The 21055-nt window shown below is 43.5% G+C and overlaps 1 protein-coding gene across 1 annotated transcript in view; it reads left to right on the top strand.

The window, feature by feature from the left end:
* LOC143278084 (alpha-mannosidase 2x-like) overlaps positions 1 to 21055 on the top strand; it is a 76759-nt gene that overhangs the window by 43234 nt on the left and 12470 nt on the right. The window contains exons 9-16 of the mRNA XM_076583117.1: positions 1 to 119; positions 1383 to 1573; positions 3337 to 3519; positions 4725 to 4839; positions 8539 to 8606; positions 12344 to 12515; positions 18039 to 18169; positions 18660 to 18759. The exon at positions 1 to 119 is cut by the window's left edge and continues 59 nt beyond it. Of these exons, the coding sequence (XP_076439232.1) occupies positions 1 to 119; positions 1383 to 1573; positions 3337 to 3519; positions 4725 to 4839; positions 8539 to 8606; positions 12344 to 12515; positions 18039 to 18169; positions 18660 to 18759 (1079 nt within the window). The remainder of the gene's footprint in view (positions 120 to 1382; positions 1574 to 3336; positions 3520 to 4724; positions 4840 to 8538; positions 8607 to 12343; positions 12516 to 18038; positions 18170 to 18659; positions 18760 to 21055) is intronic.

The raw sequence follows: 21055 nt of genomic DNA, 5'->3' as shown, positions 1-21055 counted from the left end.
TTCTGGCGCCTCTGGGCGACGACTTCCGCTACGACAAGCCCGACGAGTGGGACCTGCAGTACGGCAACTACCAGAAGTTGTTTGACTACATCAACTCACACCCTGAACTGGGCGCTCAGGTGTCTGTCTGTCTGTTTGCTGAGTTTGGGTGGAGGGTGTTTGTGTGTGTGTGTGTGTGTGTGTGTGTGTGTGTTTGGGCTGGTGGTAGGGTTGTTGTATGTGTGTTATGTGAGAGCGTGTGTGTGTGTGTGTGTGTGTGTGTGTGCTTATACATATATAAATGTGCATAACTGTGAGTTTGGACTGATGGTACATTTGTTTGTGTGTGTGTGTGTGTGTGTGTGTGCTTATACATGTATAAATGTGCGTAACTGTGAGTTTGGACTGATGGTACATTTGTGTGTGTGTGTGTGTGTGTGTGTGCTTATACATGTATAAATGTGCATAACTGTGAGTTTGGACTGATGGTACACTTGTGTGTGTGTGTGTGTGTGTGTGTGTGTGTGTGTGCTTATACATGTATAAATGTGCATAACTGTGAGTTTGGACTGATGGTACATTTGTGTGTGTGTGTGTGTGTGTGTGTGTGTGTGAGGACTGTTGATGGGGTTGTTGTGTGTGTGTGTGTGTGTGTTAGAGTAGTAGAGAATTATTGTTTTTGTTAGTGCGTTTGTGTTAACTGTTCATGGTGTGTGTGTGTGTGAGAGAGAGACATACAGTAGTCCTATATGTATTCTTGTAATCTGGAATATATGGACAGGTGTGGTGTGTGCGCATGCATTGGTGTGGTGTATGTGTGTGTTTGTGCGGATGTGACAGTGTGTGCACGCACTATATGAGTAAGTGTGTGGGATAAAAATGAATAGCGTGGTGTGCATGTGCACAGTTGTGCTTTTATGTGTGTGTGTGTGTGTTTGCCTGTGTATATCAGTCTCTGTTTGTGTGTGTGTGTGTGTGGAAGTCAAAGTCAATTGTATTTCATGATGGCACATTTAATAAGCAGCAACTGGTTGTTGTTTTTTGTTTTTTGTTTTTTTTGTTTTGTTTTTTGTTGTTTTTTTTTTTACATCAAGCCATATTAATGATCTGAAAAAAAGAAGGAAAAGAAAAGAGAAAGCAAATCTGAGAGAGAAAAAAAAAGTAGTGGTGTGTGTGTGTTTGTGTCACTCTGTGCATGTGTATGTGTGTGTGTTTGCCTCTGTGGGTGTGGGTGTGTGTGGGTGTGTGCACCTGTGTGTGTGTACGTGTTTGCACTTGTATGTGTGTATTGTACATATGCACCTGAGTGTCTGTGTCTCTATGTGTGTCCTTCCATCACCTCAGTCACCCTGACAATCCCTTGCTCTGTCCCTCCAAATTCCCCTCCCCCCACACCCCTACAGGGTCAGTTCGGGACGCTGTCCGACTACTTTGCGGCGGTGCATGAGGATGTGGGGCCCGCCCCCTCCTTCTTTCCCTCCCTCTCGGGCGACTTCTTCACCTACTCTGACCGCAACGACCACTACTGGAGCGGCTACTTCACCTCCCGCCCCTTCCACAAGTATCTGGACAGGGTGCTGGAGGCCAACTTGAGGTACGTGCATGCCCCGAAAACGGGAGTATGGCTGCCTACATGGCAGGGTAGAAACGGCTGCTTCACCTCCCCACCCCTTCCACAAGTATCTGGACAGGGTGCTGGAGGCCAACTTGAGGTACGTGCATGCCCCGGAAACGGGAGTATGGCTGCCTACATGGCAGGGTAGAAACGGCTGCTTCACCTTCCCACCCCTTCCACAAGTATCTGGACAGGGTGCTGGAGGCCAACTTGAGGTACGTGCATGCCCCGAAAACGGGAGTATGGCTGCCTACATGGCAGGGTAGAAACGGCTGCTTCACCTCCCCACCCCTTCCACAAGTATCTGGACAGGGTGCTGGAGGCCAACTTGAGGTACGTGCATGCCCCGAAAACGGGAGTATGGCTGCCTACATGGCAGGGTAGAAACGGCTGCTTCACCTCCCCACCCCTTCCACAAGTATCTGGACAGGGTGCTGGAGGCCAACTTGAGGTACGTGCATGCCCCGAAAACGGGAGTATGGCTGCCTACATGGCAGGGTAGAAACGGCTGCTTCACCTCCCCACCCCTTCCACAAGTATCTGGACAGGGTGCTGGAGGCCAACTTGAGGTACGTGCATGCCCCGAAAACGGGAGTATGGCTGCCTACATGGTGAGGTAGAAAGGGTGATATACACATAAAAAGCTCAAATATTCAAGTGAACGTGGGAGTTACAGCCCACGAACACAGGAGACGAAGGAGAAGAGGTTGTGGTCTGTGGGTGGATGGCTGGGGGTGAGGGTGGGGGAGGGGGTGGGTGGGGTGGTGGTGATGATAATCTGAGGTTCCCTGTGTAGCCTGCGCTTAGTGGTGCATGTTAAAGAACCACCGGCGAAGGCAACCAAAAAGGATGCGAGTTATCCCAGGCAAACGTTAGTTGAAAAAATCTGCTGGGGCAGTAAAACAAATTAAAAAAAAAAAGTATATGTATATGTTTTTGTTTGTTTTGTTGTTGTTTTTTTCCTTAAACTTATGTATGTATATTTGGGTGGGGTTGCAATGTGATGACATGCTCTCCCTGGGGAGTGCAGCCCAGATTTCATGCAGAGAAACCTGTTGTGACAGAAAGTAATACAATACACATACAATACAATACAATGCAATACGATATGGTACAATACAATACTATACAATACTGTACTATTCTATACTATATGTTGGGTGAATGTGGGTCTGTGTGTGTGCATGAGGGCTGGTGCAAAAAGCAAGAGAGAGAGAGAAAGAAATAGGAAAAGAAAGAGAGAGAAAAAAACGTAGAGGAAGGGAGGGAAACACAGCATTACCCCATGCACACACACACACACACACACACACACACACACACACACACACACACACACACACACACACACACAAACACACACACTGCCAGTATAAACATATTGTAAGTTTGTTGGTTTATTTGTTGTTGTTTTTTTCTTTGTGTGTTTTGAAGGTTTTCTTTTCTCAGAAAGCTTAACAGTAATGTCTTTTGTTGTAGCTGTTTGGTGATATTACAGTTTGTTTGTTTTTTGTTCTTTTTTGGAGGGGGTTCTGTTGTTAGCTCTTTCTTTTTACTTGTTGATTTTTTTTGTGTGATTTTTTTATTTTTTTATTTTTTTTTATTTTTTTTTATTTAGTCAGGCCTTGGGCGTACAGTATACCAAATAGCTGTACGTTGTTGCACTTGTGAGTCCTGTAAGTGTACTCGTTAGACATAATTTTAGCGGTAAGAAGAAACAAACATGTCTATGGTCATGACAGGTCAGCGGAGGTGATCTTCACTCTGGCGCAAGCGTACGCACGGAGGCACACGGCCTCCAACTTCCCCTCGGTGGAGATGATGAAGAAGCTGGTGATCGCGCGACGCAGTCTGGGCTTGTTCCAACATCACGACGGCATCACCGGCACGGCCAAGGACTTTGTTGTCAACGACTACGGGAAGAGGTTTGTTGGACTTTGTCGCTCTCAATGACTGTGGGAAGAGGTTAGTTTGGACTTTGTTGTCAACAACTATAGGAAGAGGCTAGTCAGACCGTCATTAACAACTATGGGAAGAGGTTAGTTGGACTTTGTTGTTCTCAATGACTACGGGAAGAGGTTAGTTGGACTTTGTTGTTGTCAACAACTACGGGAAGAGGTTAGTTGGACTTTGTTGTCAACAACTATAGGAAGAGGCTAGTCAGGCCATCATTAACAACTATGGGAAGAGGTTAGTTGGACTTTGTTGTCAACAACTATAGGAAGAGGCTAGTCAGACTGTCATTAACAACTATGGGTAGAGGTTAGTTGGACTTTGTCGTTCTCAATGACTACAGGAAGAGGTTAGTTGGACTTTGTCGTTCTCAATGACTATGGGAAGAGGTTAGTTGGACTTTGTCGTTCCCAACGACTATGGGAAGAGGTTAGTTAGTTTGGACTTTGTTGTCAACAGCTATAGGAAGAGAGGCTAGTCGGACTGTCATTAACAACTATGGGAAGAGGTTAGATGGACTTTGTTGTCAACAACTACGGGAAGAGGTTAGTTGGACTTTGTTGTTCTCAGTGACTACGGGAAGAGGTTAGTTGGACTTTGTTGTCAACAACTATGGGAAGAGGTTAGTTGGACTTTGTTGTCAATAACTACGGGAAGAGGTTAGTTGGACTTTGTTGTCAACAACTATGGGAAGAGGTTTGTTGGACTTTGTTGTCATGTTGTCAATGACTATGGGAAGAGGTTTGTTGGACTTTGTTCTCAATGACTATGGGAAGAGGTTAGTTGGACTTTGTCATCAACGACTATAGGAAGAGGTTAGTTGGACTTTGTTTTCAGTGACTATAGGAAGAGGTTAGTTGGACTTTGTTGTCAACGACTATGGGAAGAGGTTATTTGGACTTTGTCATCAACGACTATGGGAAGAGGTTAGTTGTTGGAACTCCCTCATTGGTGTTGTCCTGTGCTGTGCTGTGCTGTACTGTACTGTTGTAGAATGAAGAATTTAAGTGATAATGCAGAGGGAGAAATTCCAGTTTGTAAACTTACAAGGAAATATTTTCTTCTTTTATGAGGACATATCAACAAAGTCTGAAGCGGGAAGTGCTGTAGAGGTCTGTGAAACATATTACATCCCATGACACACTGTGTGTGTGTGTGTGTGCGTGTGTGTGTGCAGAATGTTGGAGGGTCTGACAGGGGCCAAACAGGTGATGGCCGAATCGGCCGCCTTCCTGGCCGCAAAGAACAAGGCGGCGTACAAGTACAACGCCAACTCCCCAACCCTGGACCTGGTGAGCATCTGATTGGTCCATGTGTTTGGTGAACTGCAATTTGATTGGTTGGTCTGTTGGTGAAGTTTGAACAGTAATTTGATTGGTCCGTCTGTTGATCAAGATGAATTTGATTGGTTGGTCAGTTGATGAACAACAGTTTGATCGGTCTGTTGATGAACAACAATCATATAAACAGTCTGTGAGTGAAATATATAAACAGAGCTTATGAATTCTGTAAGTTTCAGTTTCACTTTCTCAAGGAGGCGTCACTGCGTTCGGACAAATCCATACACGCTACACCACATCTGTTGAGCAGATGCCTGACCAGCAGCATAACCCAACGCGCTTAGTCAGGCCTCGAGTGCATGCTTACATATTTGTGTACCTATGAAAGTGGATTTCATTTTACGTAATTTCGCCAGAGGACAACACTCTCGTTGCCATGGGTTCTTTTTCAGTGCGCCAAGTGCGTGCTGCACACGGGACCTCGGTTTATCGTCTCATCCGAAAGACTAGACGCTCAGTTTGATTTTCCAGTCAAACTTAGGAGAAAGGGCGAGAGCGGGATTCGAACCCACACCCTCACGGACTCTCTGTATTGGCAGCTGAGCGTCTTAACCATTCTGCCATCTTCCTCTTCTCTGTAAGAAAAAAAGAAATTAACCTCCAGTATATTCATATAAAAACCAACAGTTAACTTTCAGTATATCAATATAATTATTAAAAAAAAAGTAAAAAATCCAAAAAAATCAGCAGTTGGCTTCCGATAATTGTGATGGACCGACAGATGAGTAGGCAGGCAGGCTTATCTGTCGGTGTGTGTCCTCATATGGGGGAAGAGGCCGATTCTGGATGCACAGCACTTCCCACAGGTGTTGCAAAGGAAAACGTCTCCAGAAGCTGAGCCCTGCTTCCTTCGCTCACGCTTCTCCATAATGGCCAGTGTTCTCTTGTTTTCAGAACGTCTTTATGCCACTAGAGCACAGCCGATAATGATATTTGTATAATTACTATCCACTGTGTCAAGCGCTCAGCATGAATGGGCATGGCCCAATCCTCTCCTTCAACTGTTTTTAACTGTCCTAACCAGCGTCAGGTTCCCACTGATACGTGGGTGGAGTGTTGAAAATCAGAGTGAAATGCCGTAGCAGGGACGCCACACCGTGCCACAATGGGGGGCCTCGAACCCTGAACCCTGACGTTGTATCAGAAGTCTGGCACCTCACCGATCCTGGCACGGCACCTCTCTGTTCATTTGGTTACTGTAAAAATCAGCTGTTAACTTCCACTATGTTCATTTGGTTACTGTAAAAATCAGCTGTTAACTTCCACTATGTTCATTTGGTTACTGTAAAAATCAGCTGTTAACTTCCACTATGTTCATTTGGTTACTGTAAAAATCAGCTGTTAACTTCCACTATGTTCATTTGGTTACTGTAAAAATCAGCTGTTAACTTCCACTATGTTCATTTGGTTACTGTAAAAATCAGCAGTTAACTTCCACTATGTTCATTTGGTTACTGTAAAAATCAGCAGTTAACTTCCACTATGTTCATTTGGTTACTGTAAAAATCAGCAGTTAACTTCCACTATGTTCATATGACTACTATAAAAATCAGCAGTTAACTTCCACTATGTTCATTTGGTTACTGTAAAAATCAGCAGTTAACTTCCACTATGTTCATTTGGTTACTGTAAAAATCAACAGTTAACTTCCACTATGTTCATATGATTACTATAAAAATCAGCAGTTAACTTCCACTATGTTCATATGATTACTGTAAAAATCAGCAGTTAACTTCCACTATGTTCATACAATTACTGTAAAAATCAGCAGTTAACTTCCACTATGTTCATTTGGTTACTGTAAAAATCAGCAGTTAACTTCCACTATGTTCATATGATTACTATAAAAATCAACAGTTAACTTCCACTATGTTCATATGATTACTATAAAAATCAACAGTTAACTTCCACTGTGTTCATAAGATTACTATAATAGGGGAAAAAAAACTGCACGCAGGAAAAAATATTTTTAAAAAAAATGGGTGGCGCTGTAGTATAGCGACACGCTCTCCCTGGGGAGAGCAGCCCAAATTTCACACAGAGAAATCTGTTGTGATAAAAAAAAAGAAGAAAAAAGAAATGCAAATACAAATAAATACAAATACAAATAAAAATCAACTTAACTTCCACTATATTCATATTATGACTGTAAAAATCAACAGTTAACTTCCACTATGTTCATTTGATTACTGTAAAAATCAACAGTTAACTTCCACTATGTTCATATGATTACTATAAAAATCAGCAGTTAACTTCCACTATGTTCATATAACTACTATAAAAATCAGCAGTTAACTCCCACTATGTTCATTTGGTTACTGTAAAAATCAGCAGTTAACTTCCACTATGTTCATATGATTACTATAAAAATCAGCAGTTAACTTCCAATATGTTCATATGATTACTATAAACATCAACAGCTAACTTCCCACAATATATCCGTCTAATTGCCTGTCTTTGCTAAAAGTCGGTTGGGCAGTCGCAGGACTAAGGTTTATAGATGAACTAAAAGCTAGGACCTGCCACTTGGGGTGTTGATGTGTTTTGTTGTTGCTGCCGTCATTGCTGTTGTCTATTCCATAACATAGTCAGCTTGTCCAAGTTTCAGATGAAATTTTTTGTATACCCTGTTGTGGCAGATTTTTTTTTTAGTTCAGATTCACATTTGTGATTGTGAACGCAGAATTGCTGAGCTCTCGAAGTGATACTGGATGGTTTGTAAGTGTGAGTGAGCGTGTATGTGTGTGAGGGAGAGACAGACAGAGATTGATTGATTGATTGATGTGGATACTTATATAGCGCCTATCTTCAGTCAGAGACCAAGCTCTAAGCACTTTACATTCACGGGGACATTTGCACCACAGGCTGCCTACCTGGGTAGAGCCGACTGACGGCTGCCACTGGGCGCTCATCATTCGTTTCCTGTGTCATTCAATCAGATTTCAGACGCACACACATACACACTCAGACAGACATGTAACATTTTACTTGTATGACCATTTTTTTGTTGTTTTTTTTATTTACCCCGCCATGTAGGCATCCATACTCTGTTTTCGGGGGTGTGCATGCTGGGTATATTCTTGTTTCTATAACCCACCGAACGCTGACATGGATTACAGGATCTTTAACATGCGTATTTGATCTTCTGCGTGCATATACACATGAAGGGGGTTCAGGCACTAGCAGGTCTGCACATATGTTGACCTGGGAGATCGGAAAAATCTCCACCCTTTACCCACCAGGTGCACCGAGATTCGAACCCAGGACCCTCAGATTGAAAGTCCAGCGCTTTAACCATTCGGCTATTGCACTCATGCAGAGAGAGAGAGAGTGTGTGTGTGTGTGTGTGTGAAAAAGAGAGAGAGTGTATGTGTACATATAAGATAAGAGACCCAGAGTCATGAATGAAGTGAGAGTATGTTCATTTGTATCTGTTTCCTGTGGTTAAGTAAACCAGTAAGTCTTGGTAATGGTTCGAACAGTGACTGCTGTTAGTATAGACCCCCTGATGTGATAGTGTGTGTGAGTGTGTGTGTGTGTGTGAGTGTGTGTGTGTGTGAGTGTGTGTGTGTGTGTGTGTGAGTGTGTGTGTGTGTGTGTGCACGTGTGCATGTAAATGCCTGCAGTCAGCTGTCTGTGTTCTGTTGGCAGGACGAAGTTCGAGACTCACACGACAGTCTGCCCCACAAGCCGGTCATTCATTTGAGCGATCAACCCACGTGAGTCAAGTTCTTGTTTGTTTGTTTGTCTGTTTTTGTGTCACAAGAGATTTCTCTGTGTGAAAAGAGGAGAAACACCCGTAGGTGCTGGGGAGGACCCAGAGAAGCACTGTCTCCATCCACCCTTGGAACAATCCTGCACCACCCTTGGAGGCCTGCGCTGTGTTCACGATGGGCGCAGGCACGCACAGGACACTCTGTTAAGAATTCAAGGGACATAACTGCTCCCGAACAGAGGCAAAAGAGACCACAGGATGCAGCTCGCGACAGCCTTAAAAGAAGTATCCCCATGGGTGTAGCAGCCAGTATTTCATGACTGCAGAGCCCACCGGCAAAAAACACCACCCTCCAGCTGCTGAGCACAGCCCCACAGACCAAACTGCCCCTGCCCGCAGACCGAATATTAGTGTGAATATTTATTTATTGTTTGTTTGCCTGTGGTTTTTTTTTTTGTCGCAAGGGATTTCTGTGTGAATATTTGTTTGTTGTTTGTTTATATTTTTTTTGTCACAACGGATTTCTCTGTGTGAAATGCAGTGCAGTACCACCTTTATTTCTCTCATATTTTTTTCTGCCTGTAAGTCATCAAAAAAAAAAAAAAAAAAAGAATAAATACAATTCAACACAGTTCAATACATTACAAATTCAGTGCATCTCAATACAGTACCATACAACGCACTGCAACACAACACAACACAACACAACACAACACACAGAGATGCCAGCTGTTTCCGTTTCGCTGAATTTCGTTACGCTCGATCGCAGTTTGTTCCGACATTATGCCAACAACAAAATTGTTCCAGTGAGTTCATTTTCAACAACATACCATGGTCACATGCTTTCCTGTTGTAACATAACATGTTCTGTTGTGTTGCTGTGCATTGTATGGTATTGTATTGAGCTGCACTGAATTTGTAATATATTGAACTGTGTTGAATTGGTTTTTTTGTGGTTTTTTTGTTTGTTTTTTTTTGCTTAGTGGAGTGATGGCCTAGAGGTAACGCGTCCGCCTAGGAAGCGAGAGAATCTGAGGGCGCTGGTTCGAATCACGGCTCAGCCGCCAATATTTTCTCCCCCTCCATTAGACCTTGGTGGTGGTCTGGACGCTAGTCATTCGGATGAGACGATAAACTGAGGTCCCGTGTGCAGCATGCACTTAGTGCACGTAAAAGAACCCACGGCAACAAAAGGCTTGTTCCTGGCAAAATTCTGTAGAAAAATCCACTTCGACAGGAAAAACAAATAAAACTGCACACAGGAAAAAATACAAAAAAAAGTGTGGCGCTGTAGTGTAGCGACGCGCTCTCCCTGGGGAGAGCAGCCCGAATTTCACACAGAGAAATCTGTTGTGATAAAAAGGAATACAAATACAAATACAAATAACCAAGACGCTCTAGACTTATCGATCACGAGGCCAGGGCAGTCACTACTAACCTTGGTCTCGCGTGATGGTGCTCAGCTAACCGCGTGTGTGTTCACATTGAAACAGCATTGAGTGGACCAGTCAGCTTAATTGTTCGCCCGAACAAGAGAGAACATGGCTGAATCAAGTTGCGTCTCGGGCGCAATAGCCGAGTGGTTAAAGCGTTGGACTGTCAATCTGAGGGTCCCGGGTTCGAATCACGGTGACGGCGCCTGGTGGGTAAAGGGTGGAGATTTTTACGATCTCCCAGGTCAACATATGTGCAGACTTGCTGGTGCCTGAACCCCCTTCGTGTGTATATGCAAGCAGAAGATCAAATACGCACGTTAAAGATCCTGTAATCCATGTCAGCGTTCGGTGGGTTATGGAAACAAGAACATACCCAGCATGCACACCCCCGAAAACGGAGTATGGCTGCCTACATGGCGGGGTAAAAACGGTCAATCACGTAAAAGCCCACTCGTGTGCATACGAGTGAAGGCAGAAGAAGAAGAAGTTGCGTCTGGGGTCAAACAGTGCCTGTGCCCGGTAGACTTGCTGATGTGGGTCAGAGTCCCGAGCGTTCCTACCAGATCAAATGTTCCTGCCAAATTTCCTGATTGTTCCTGCAGACACTTGACAGGGGTTGGCATCTCTGAGTTTCAGTTTCAGTTTCAGTAGCTCAAGGAGGCGTCACTGCGTTCGGACAAAACCATATACGCTACACCACATCTGCCAAGCAGATGCCTGACCAGCAGCGTAACCCAACGCGCTTAGTCAGGCCTTGAGAAAAAAAGAAAAGAAAAAAAGGTGGAATAAATAATAGATAAGCTTACATAATTAAATAAATAGATAAATAGATAAATAAATAAATAATAATTATAATATAGAAAAAGGTAGTAGTAGTAACAATAATAATTTAAAAAAAATAAAAAAAAACAAAAACAAAAAAACCGAACACAACAATACTTCCTCTTCTTCTTCTTCATCATTCATGGGCTACAACTCCCATGATCACTTGTATGTACACGATGGGCTTTTACGTGTATGACCGTTTTTACCCTGCCATGTAGGCAGCCGTACTCTGTTTTCAGGGGTGTGCATGCTGGGTATGTTCTGGTTTCCACAACCCATCGAACGCTGATATGGATAACAGGATCTTAAACATGCGTATTTGATGATTCTGCTTGTGCATACACACAAAGGAGGTTCAGGCACAAAGCAGGTCTGCACATGTGTTGACCTGGGAGATGGGAAAAATCTCCACCCTTCACCCACCAGGGGCTGTTACCGAGATTCGAACCCGGGACCCTCAGATTGAAAGTCCAACGCTTTAAGGCCAGACACGGTAGTACAAAAACGTATGAAATAAACTTGAAGTTTATGGCTTTCTGTGACATGGTATGCAAAGATATTGGACTAAACATGTCTAAAAAGGTCATTTTGTGCAATTTGTCGTGACGGTTTCCATGGAAACGAATCTAAAATGGCCGACAACAAAAAATTAAAAGTTTAGAACTTCAGTACCTTTATAGATATGTTATTTCTGTTTGTTTTATTTGATTTATTTGTATTTGTTCTTTATAATAGTGCAGAGGTATTTTGGAATTTGAATAAATACATTTATTTTTTGTTGTTGTTGAAATGTGTATAAATTCCTTGACATAATTTTTTTCAAATGAGTGTATATTCATTCTTTTACTAGTACTATACAAACCACCGCACTATAATAAAGATGAATACATAAAGAAAGAAAGTACCAAGTTTAAACATGCTATCTTTTAAAGTTTTTGAGCATTAGCATTTTGAAAAATGGTATTACGAGGACAAAACACAAAACTGAGAAAACAGGAAAAGAAGAGATGTGCTTGTACTCACAAGAAATCACACATGTTGATGCTGTTTGAAGCTTTATTTAAGTGAATATAGTACCCAGGTGAAACGGACTATAAAGATTAGATGTTGAAGAAGCAAATTATGCGAAAAAACGAAAATCACAGAAAATCATGATGGTGGTCAAAATTTCACTACCGTGTCTGGCCTTAACACACTCAGTACGGCCAGTCCTCTCTTCTCCTCTACACAGACCCCTCGGATGTCCAGTGGGTGTCTGAATGACCCAACCTTTAGCTTCCGTCGTCAGAATTGTGGTATTCTTTGTCAACATTCACCTCTTCAGTGTAAGAGCCTTCCGCTCTTTTTTGATGATGGTAATTGGGGTGAAACGCTGTTAACGTCGTCTCTTTCGCCGTTCGTATGGAGAGAGTTAACCACTCGGCTATTGTGCCCGTCTCACCAGCAGTACTAACTGTGCTGTGTGTGTGCACTGCTGCAGGCCGCTGGTGATCTACAACTCCCTGGGTCACCGGAGGTCGCAGGTGGTGACGGTGTGGGTGTCGCACGCCTCCGTGGAGGTGCGGGACCCCCAGGGCAACGTGGTCCACAGTCAGACAGAGCTGCATTGGGACCCCAAGGTTCAAACCCAGCCTGACAACCGCAAGTACAAGGTACGGTCAGTCCGAAATACTCTTTTTTTTTGGTTTTTTTTTTTTTTTTTCTAATAAACATTTTTATTCAAGTTTAGCATTTAATTAATGCATACATACATTACATATATACAGGCGGACATACAAAAATTGAATTTGTAATTATCAATAGTATTACTTATTATACATTATTTAAACTATAAAGCAGGAAAACAACAACACAACATTGTTTTTATACAGAAAAAAACCCACAAATAAAGTCATATGCACTGCATAAAAAAAGTAAATAAATGAAAGGAAAATATTTTTTTTTAAAAAGAACAAACGTTACATTCGTGGTTGTCATTCCTCCTCCTCCTCGTTGCCTTCCATCATTTTTATGTATGGGTACCATTTTCTAGAAAATGCTATGGACATCATTTCCATCGAGTGTATATATTTTTCGGTTTTGTATATGTTTCTTAGGTCTGTAAGGAAGTACTTTATACATGGTTTCCGAAATGTGTCCGAAATACTTTGTTCATGCGAATCTGCTGGGGGGGATTCCTTTTTTGACTCACTTGTGTAAACAAAGTGAGTCTATGTTTTAACCCGGTGTTCGGTTGTCTGTGTGTGTGTGTCTGTGTGTCCGTGGTAAACTTTAACATTGACATTTTCTCTGCAACTACTTTGTCAGTTGACACCAAATTTGGCATAAAAATAGGAAAAATCCAGTTCTTTCCAGTCATCTTGTTTAAAACAATATTGCGCTTTTGGGATTGGCACAAAAAAATAAAGAATGAAGCCTAATTATATGCAAACTGCATTTACTGTTATATTTATATTTTTTGTATTCTCTAAACTTGGCACTTTGATCTGATATTCTGACCCAACAGCTAGAGCAGTCATTATTATCATTTTTTGTTCAAACAGGAACTTCTTTTGCTAAGCATGGAATTTTTATTTATTTTGCAAACGTTTTGCTGCAGATAGTAAAAAGGGGAAATTACTCTGTAATGCTAGTGGAGTTAATTTGCTTTGAACTGATCTTTCTCATCTTAAACATTATATTTTGAAACAAGAGAGGCAAGGCCTTCAAGACTCACTTGTGATGCACTTTTTTTTTTAAAATCCAAGCTTTTTATGTATTGAGTATAATTTCAAAATGTAATGTTTAAGATGAGAAAGATCAGTTCAAAGCAAAGTAAGTTCCCCCAGCAGAGTAATTTCCCTTGTTTTACTGTCTGCACCAAAACGTTTGCAATAAATAAAACTTCCATGCTTAGCAAAAGAAGTTCCTGTTTGAACAAAAAATGATAATAATGACAGATCCTTTGTTGGGTCGAATATCAGATCAAAGTGCCAAGTTTAGAGAATACAAAAAATATAAATATAACAGTAAATGCATTATACTCAATACCTAAAAACTTGGATTTTTTTTAAAGTGTATCACAAGTGAGTCATGAAGGCCTTGCCTTTCTTGTTTTGTGTGTGCGATCATGGGTTTGTTACGTGTTGTTTGTACTGTGGTGTGCTGTGGATGTGCTATGCTGTGTTTGTGTTGTATCGTATTGCGTTGTTGTATTGTTCTGTAATTGCGTTAATGTGTTGTACTGTAAGGTAATGTAGTGTGTTGTAATGTATTGTGCTGTATTATAATGTACTGTAATGCAGTGAAGTATAATGTGTGGTAGTGTCTTGTAATGTATTTGACTGTATTTAGTTGCACTGTATTGCATTGTATTGTATTGTACTGTAATGTATTCTACAGTATTTCATTAAATTGTTCTGTGTTGTATTGTGCTGTATTGCGTTGTATTATATATAATGTGTTGCATTGCATTGTATTGTACTGTAATTCATTTTGTTGTATTGTTCTTTGTTACATTGTATTGTACTGTATTGCATTGTATTGCATTATTTGGCCATCACACCATCGATCGCCTCAAAGAAATAAAAGCAGAGAGAGGGAGTGGCCGTAAGTCTAACATGAACGGTAGAGCACGATGCTTTGCAAATCAAACAAATATCGGCATCATTTCCAAACCAACATTGCGCAAATTTCTTCAAAACGGAACAGAGTCTCTGTGGGCTTTTCCAAATACAATAGACTGAGCAACACACTAGACGCCACGTTCTTGGCATCAGAGATCTTTTCCCATCCCTCTTGCGGCCAGTCAGTGGCAGCCTCTGTGCGTGTGTGTATGTGTGTGTTTGTGTGCATGTGTGGGTCTGTATTTTTGAGTGCTTTTGTGCATGCGCGAGAGTGTAAGTGTACACAAGTGTCAGTAGAGTTCTTTGCACGTGCGTGTGTGTGTGTGTGTGTGTATGAGGGGGAGATGGGGGTGCAGGGGGAGGTGGGGTAGAGGATGAGGTATGTGAGCGTATGCATGCCTACACTGTGGGAGCAACAGGATATTGGAAGTATATTATATATATATATATATATATGTATATATATATATATATATATATATATATATATATATATATATCTTTGTATATATGTGTGTGGAGACATGGGCATATGTGTGTGTGTTTGTACAAGTAAGTGTTCATCTGTGTGTGTGTGTGTGTGTGTGTGTGTGTGTGTGTGTGTGCCGTGGAAGCTGTGATACGTAGACTAGAAATGAGTGTGTGGAGGAGGGGGGTAGAGGAGGTGCAGGGTAATGTGTGTGGTGTGTGTGTGTGTGTTGGAGCTCATGTACGTTTATATGTATTTGACTGTGCTTTCATATCTCTGAAACTGCATGTTCGGTGCATATCTGTTATGCATGTGTGGGTCACGGCTGTGCCGCTTAACTTCCAGCAGAGCTATTTAGTTTCAGAGTTCAGTGAGCGGTCAGGAGCACGGCTGCTGACCTAGATTCCTCTGGGATGGGAGGGGGGGGGAGGGGAGCGCGCGCCGCGCTCTTTGTGCCTATGTTTCCAGCAGAGAAAGGTGTATTGTTTAAGTGATTTTCATTTAATCATATTCGTGCACACCGGTTTTTGTTTGCTGTCATTTTTGTGTACATGATTCCAGTGAATGTGAACTTTAAGTGTGTTGTGTGATTTACCAGACACTGTCCGAGTGTTTGTGTTACATCCAGTTATTTGACCTAAGTGTGTGTGTGTGAGTGCCGACAAAAATGGAATCTGGTGCGGTAGTGGCAGCATTGCTGACTGGGCAACACACCTTCAGTGAACACTTGAGATGTTTGGATAATATGTGTTGTGTGTGTGGTGAGCGGGTTCTCAGAAGAGATAAAGATAAGGGGTTGAATGCAAGACTTTGTGCCAAGTATTCTTCTGAACTGTTTCGTTTTTTCGGTCTAGATGTTTCGAATGATGAAGAGGGCAAACATCCCACATGCATTTGTATCAAGTGCTACAAAAAAATGAACAAGGGGGGGAGGCAACACACGCAGTCGTCAATTCACTCAAAAGAAAGTATTAGGGATGCAGTCACAAGATGACAAACTGCGTGTCATCATGCAAGAGCACATGACTATTGTCTCCCCCATGCGTCAGCAAGTCGTACCCCAAGCAGGAGAATCACGGCACAAATCAAAAAGTAAAGAATAAAGAAATTTTCAGCCCTGTTCTTTTCTCCACCCTGAATCCCTCCCTCCCGCACACACACATTGTAAGGAAAAAACAAGAAAAGAAAAAAAATGTTTGAGTTTAGTCAGTGTCACACTTCAACTGAGTGGATTACCAACTACAAACAAGGAGTTCATACGGATTTATAAGTTCAGGTAGGAATGGATTTTATTATTTAGAACTTACAAATGCATGTCAGTACGTTACATTGTGATCGTTTACTAAAAGCATGGTATCGTCAAGGTGTATCTTTTAGACTGACCAAATGCATGTCGCAAGCAAAGGCACACATACTGACACGCACGCAAAACATCTAGTCGGCGAAAATCTCTCTCCCCCCTCTCTGTGTGCGTCTCTCTCTCTCTCTCTCTGCGTCTGTCTCTCTCCCTCTCTCTCTGTGCCTCTCCCCTTTCTCTCTCCGTACACGTTCCTCTGTTTCTCAGTATGTCTGTCCCTGCATATATATGTCTGCCTGTCCGTCTCTCTTCCCGTGATGTTGAGAGAAGTGTGAAACTTAAGTGGCTGGCAGCAGTTCTCAGTGGAGCTGATCGTTAAATACTGATACTAATTCCGGGGCGGTCTGCCACCTCTAGGTAATGTATCGGCTATATTTTCCTTCCAGTTGTATCGTGGAGACATGCATGTATATCATGATACAAGTTTTATCTCCAAGTAAAACGATGTACACACACAACACGGAGTTGAAATTGAACTACGTTCCGTGTGTGTTCCTCAGTTCGAACAGAATGTTCGTGTGCTCGCTAAGTTTTGGACCGCTTGTACACTGCCTGTAGGAAATTAAACCTGCTCATGTTTGGTATCGTTAAATTTGTCAGAAAATCACACATCCATTCACACCCATAGCGCCCTTCTTGTTGCATTCTGACATAGAGTATTATTTTTTAAAAGCACATAACCCTGTTTCTGACAGTTTATCAGCAGCAGCGAAGCTGTTCACAGCTGTACACACTGCCCGTGTAACATGCGCTCCGCAAAGAATAGCGCGAAGTTAGTGGTGCGCCAGAGCGCTGCCCCATATACTGCCTGCCTGTCTGTCCAGGCTATCACCTTTCCAACGTTTCGCGCTCGCTCGCTGTTCATCCCTCTCCCCTCCGCTTCGCGCCAAAACTAAAAGGGCTGCCTTGTGCCGCCGTGGGGTGTATATGTGAATGTGTGTCTTCATGTTTTACATCTATTTGCTTATTTATCATCATTGTTTTTTTTGTTTGTTTTTTTTTTGTTTGTTTTTTTGTTTTGTTTTGTTTTACATTATAGTTATTATAAGTTATTATTTTTTTATTACTTTGTGCAAGCTTATCTATCATTTATTCACTTTTTTTTTTTTCCTCAAGGCCTGACTAAGCGCGTTGGGTTACGCTGCTGGTCAGGCATCTGCTTGGCAGATGTGGTGTAGCGTATATGGATTTGTCCGAACGCAGTGACGCCTCCTTGAGCTACTGAAACTGAAACTGAAACTGCATTATATTGTACTGTAATGTAATGAACTGTATTCTACTGAATTGTATTGCATTCAATTGTATTGCACTGTAGTGAACTGTACTGTATAACTTTGTATAGCATAGTATTGTATTGTACTCATGTGACGTACTGCACTGTACTGTGCTGTATTGTATTGTATTGTACTATACTATGTGATGTACTGGACTGTACTGTGCTGTATTGTATTGTATTGTACTCATGTGACGTACTGCACTGTACTGTGCTGTATTGTATTGTATTGTACTATACTATGTGATGTACTGGACTGTACTTTACTTTATTTCATTGTATTGTACTCTAATGTGATGTACTGCACTGCACTGAACTATACTGTACTGTGCTGTGCTGTGTTGTGCTGTGCTGTGCTGTACTGTACTATAATGCATTGTATTGTTCTCAGATGTGATGCACTGTGCTGCACTGCACTGCACTGTGAATGTAATGTATTGCATTGCATTGCACCACACTGGCTGTGGACAGGTGGTGTTTGTGGCCGACGTGGAGCCCCTGGGCCTGGCGACGTACACGCTGAAGGCAGCGGACAGGGGACAGAACTCGCGCAACCACCTGGCCTCCACCACCTTCCTCCACGCCCCTGGGGTGGCAAGGCAGTGAGTGGCTAGGAGGTGGAATGGTGGGGGGAGGGGGGGGGAGAGTTGTGAGGAGGGGGTGAATGAGGGGTGGGGGGGGGGCTGGGTCGGGGGGAAGGTAATGGAGGACAGGGGGGAGGGGTGGGGGGGGGGGGGGGGTTGAGTGGTGTGGCAGGGAGATGTTAGAGTGATGTGGGTTTTTTGGGTGGGTTTTTTTATTGTTTTGTTTGTGTGTGTGTGTGTGTGTGTGTGGAAGTGTTTGCATGTGTGTTGGTGGTGGTGGTGGTGGTGGTGGTGTTTTATTATGTGTGTGCGTGTGTGAGAGTGTGCACTGGTGTTGTTGTTGGTGGTGGCGGTGCTGTGCTTACTCCACTACCCTCGTGAAATAAAAATCCGTTTCGTTTCGTTTCGTTTCTCTCTCTCTCTGTCTCCCCGTCTCACTCTTTCTCAGTAATTCTGCCTCCGCCTTTGCCATGACTGCACGCAGTCCAGACACTGTGACCGTTTGCAGTGACCTGTTTTCTGTGCGATCGGAGACCGGCCATGAGGACTTCACAATCAAGAACTCGGTGCTTGAAGCCGCCTTCTCCGGCACCACAGGAATGCTGAAGGTGAGCAACAGTCGGACAGGTGTCACCACCAGTTGGCCGCACTTTCACGTTGCACGGTTCGGTAATTAGAAATAAGGTTTTTCTGGTGGGGTTATGGTTAGAAGTGAGGTTTTTCTTGTGGGGTTCGGACCAGGGGTTAGTCCCTGGTCCTCCCGGGAACCCAGCATGCACCATAGGCGCACCCCAGCACGGGTAGAATGGGGGATACCACCCGTGGGCACCAGCCATCCCGTGACCCCAGCCCCAAGGGTCACTGGTGCCTTGACCTCGTTGAAGGGAAAAACCTGGCCAAGTCGGAGAGAGGTCAGGTCCGACTTGGGTGTCAGACAGGCCGAAAGGCCGGCGGTCTGACTGCCCGGAACCGCCTGACACGCGCGGGACTCCCCCAGCAGGGGAGACCGGCCGGATAGCGGGGAGACCTGCAGAGCAGGTTGCCACGCGCCCAGAATCCCCTCCCGTGGGGGAGACTGGGGTGGCTTGGCCCGGGGTGGGCAAAGTGGAGGTCCCCCCCCGGAACCAACTGTTTTTCTCCCCCAGGAGGAGGTGGGGGAGGGGGGTCGACCGAGAAGGGAGGAGGGGAAACAGCACTGGGGCCCCTGAGGGCCGTCTCCGTGTGGGGACCCGGGTAACGGCGGGGGGCGGCCTCCCCTTGGGAGTCCGCACCCAGCCGCGAGTTCCCACCACCAAGAGAGGACGTGCTACTCCCCCTTCCACCCGCCTCGCGCTGGGACACTTCGGGAGGTGACGCTCGAATCCCTTTCCCCCCGGTCCCCTTCATGACCGTTTTATCGGGACGAGCGTCCCCTCCGCGATCAGCGTCTGCAGACGCATCGCCGCGGTCCCTATTGGGAGAAATCATGAGCTCCGGGCCTGGGAGAGTCTCTTGGCGAGTATCTCTGCCAGCATCATGATCCCTGCCTTCGTAGGATGGCAAACGAGGCATGGTACCGCGCGTAAGCACCCAGCGAACAATACGATCCCCAACAGAGAAAGGAAAGACAGGATCGACTCAGAGGTAGAAAAATACGAAGAAATCGAGGGGGCCGAGTCGAAACGAGTACACAGAATGTAAGCACAATACACATGCAAGCCGCATATAACAAAATAAGGCCAAATGAAAACGCTTAATAGCCAAAAAAAGCGTTAGACGAGACAGAGCGAAAACCTGACAAGATGGCGTGGAGAGCCTTGGCCAAAGGAATGATTCAGCGCTTATAGCTGTTAGAGGCGTTTGATTGGCTAAGAGCGGGCCAGACTAAGAGGGGCGTCTTTTCACTGTTAGCCGCGTGAAATTACAGAGCAAACCATAGGCCTAGTTTGCATCAGTTTGACATGGTAAGTATATGTAAACACCAAACATGGAGTATAATACAAACTCCTCCTTTTTCTGGTGGGGTTATGGTTAGAAGTGAGGTTTTTCTTGTGGGGTTGTGGTTAGAAATAAGGTTTTTCTGGTGGAGTTATGGTTAGAGGTTTTTTTCTGGTGGGGTTATGGTTAGAAATAAGGTTTTCTGGTGGAATTATGGTTAGAAGGTTTTTTCTGGTGGGGTTATGGTTAAAAATAAGGTTTTCTGGTGGGGTTATGGTTAGAAGTAAGGTTTTTCTGGTGGGGTTACGGTTAGAAGTAAGGTTTTTCTGGTGGGGTTATGGTTAGAAGTAAGGTTTTTCTGGTGGGGTTATGGTTAGAAGTGAGGTTTCTCTGGTGGGGTTATGGTTAGAAATAAGGTTTTTCTGGTGGGGTTATGGTTAGAACTGAAGTTTTTCTGGTGGTGGTGTAGTTACAGTTTGTTTTTCAGGTGGGGTTATGGTTAGAAGTGAGGTTTTTCTGGTGGGGTTATGGTTAGAAGTGGGGTTTTTCTGGTGGGGTTATGGTTAGAAGTGAACTTTTCTGGAGTTATGGTTAGAAGTGAGGTTTTTCTGGTGGAGTTATGGTTAGAAGTAAGGTTTTTCTGTTGGGGTTATGGTTAGAAGTGAAGTTTTCTGGTGGAGTTATGGTTAGAATTAAGGTTTTTCTGGTGGGGTTATGGTTAATTAGCTTTTTCTGGTGGGGTTATGGTTAGAAGTGAGGTTTTCTAGTTGGGTTATGGTTAGAGGGTTGGTTTTTTTTCTGGTGGGGTTATGGTTAGAAGTAAGGATTTTTTGGAGGTGTGGTTACAGTATTTTTTCCCTGGTGGGATTATTGTTAGGAATAAGATTTTATGGTGGTGTTATGGTTAGAAGTAAGTTTTTTTTTCTGGTGGGGTTATGGTCAGAATTAGGGGTTTCTGGTGGGGTTATGGTCAGAATTAAGCGTTTC

The sequence above is a fragment of the Babylonia areolata genome, chromosome 35, assembly GCF_041734735.1.
Source record: "Babylonia areolata isolate BAREFJ2019XMU chromosome 35, ASM4173473v1, whole genome shotgun sequence".
Taxonomy (NCBI): Eukaryota; Metazoa; Mollusca; class Gastropoda; order Neogastropoda; family Buccinidae; genus Babylonia; species Babylonia areolata.
This window is presented reverse-complemented; position numbering and strand designations above follow the sequence as displayed.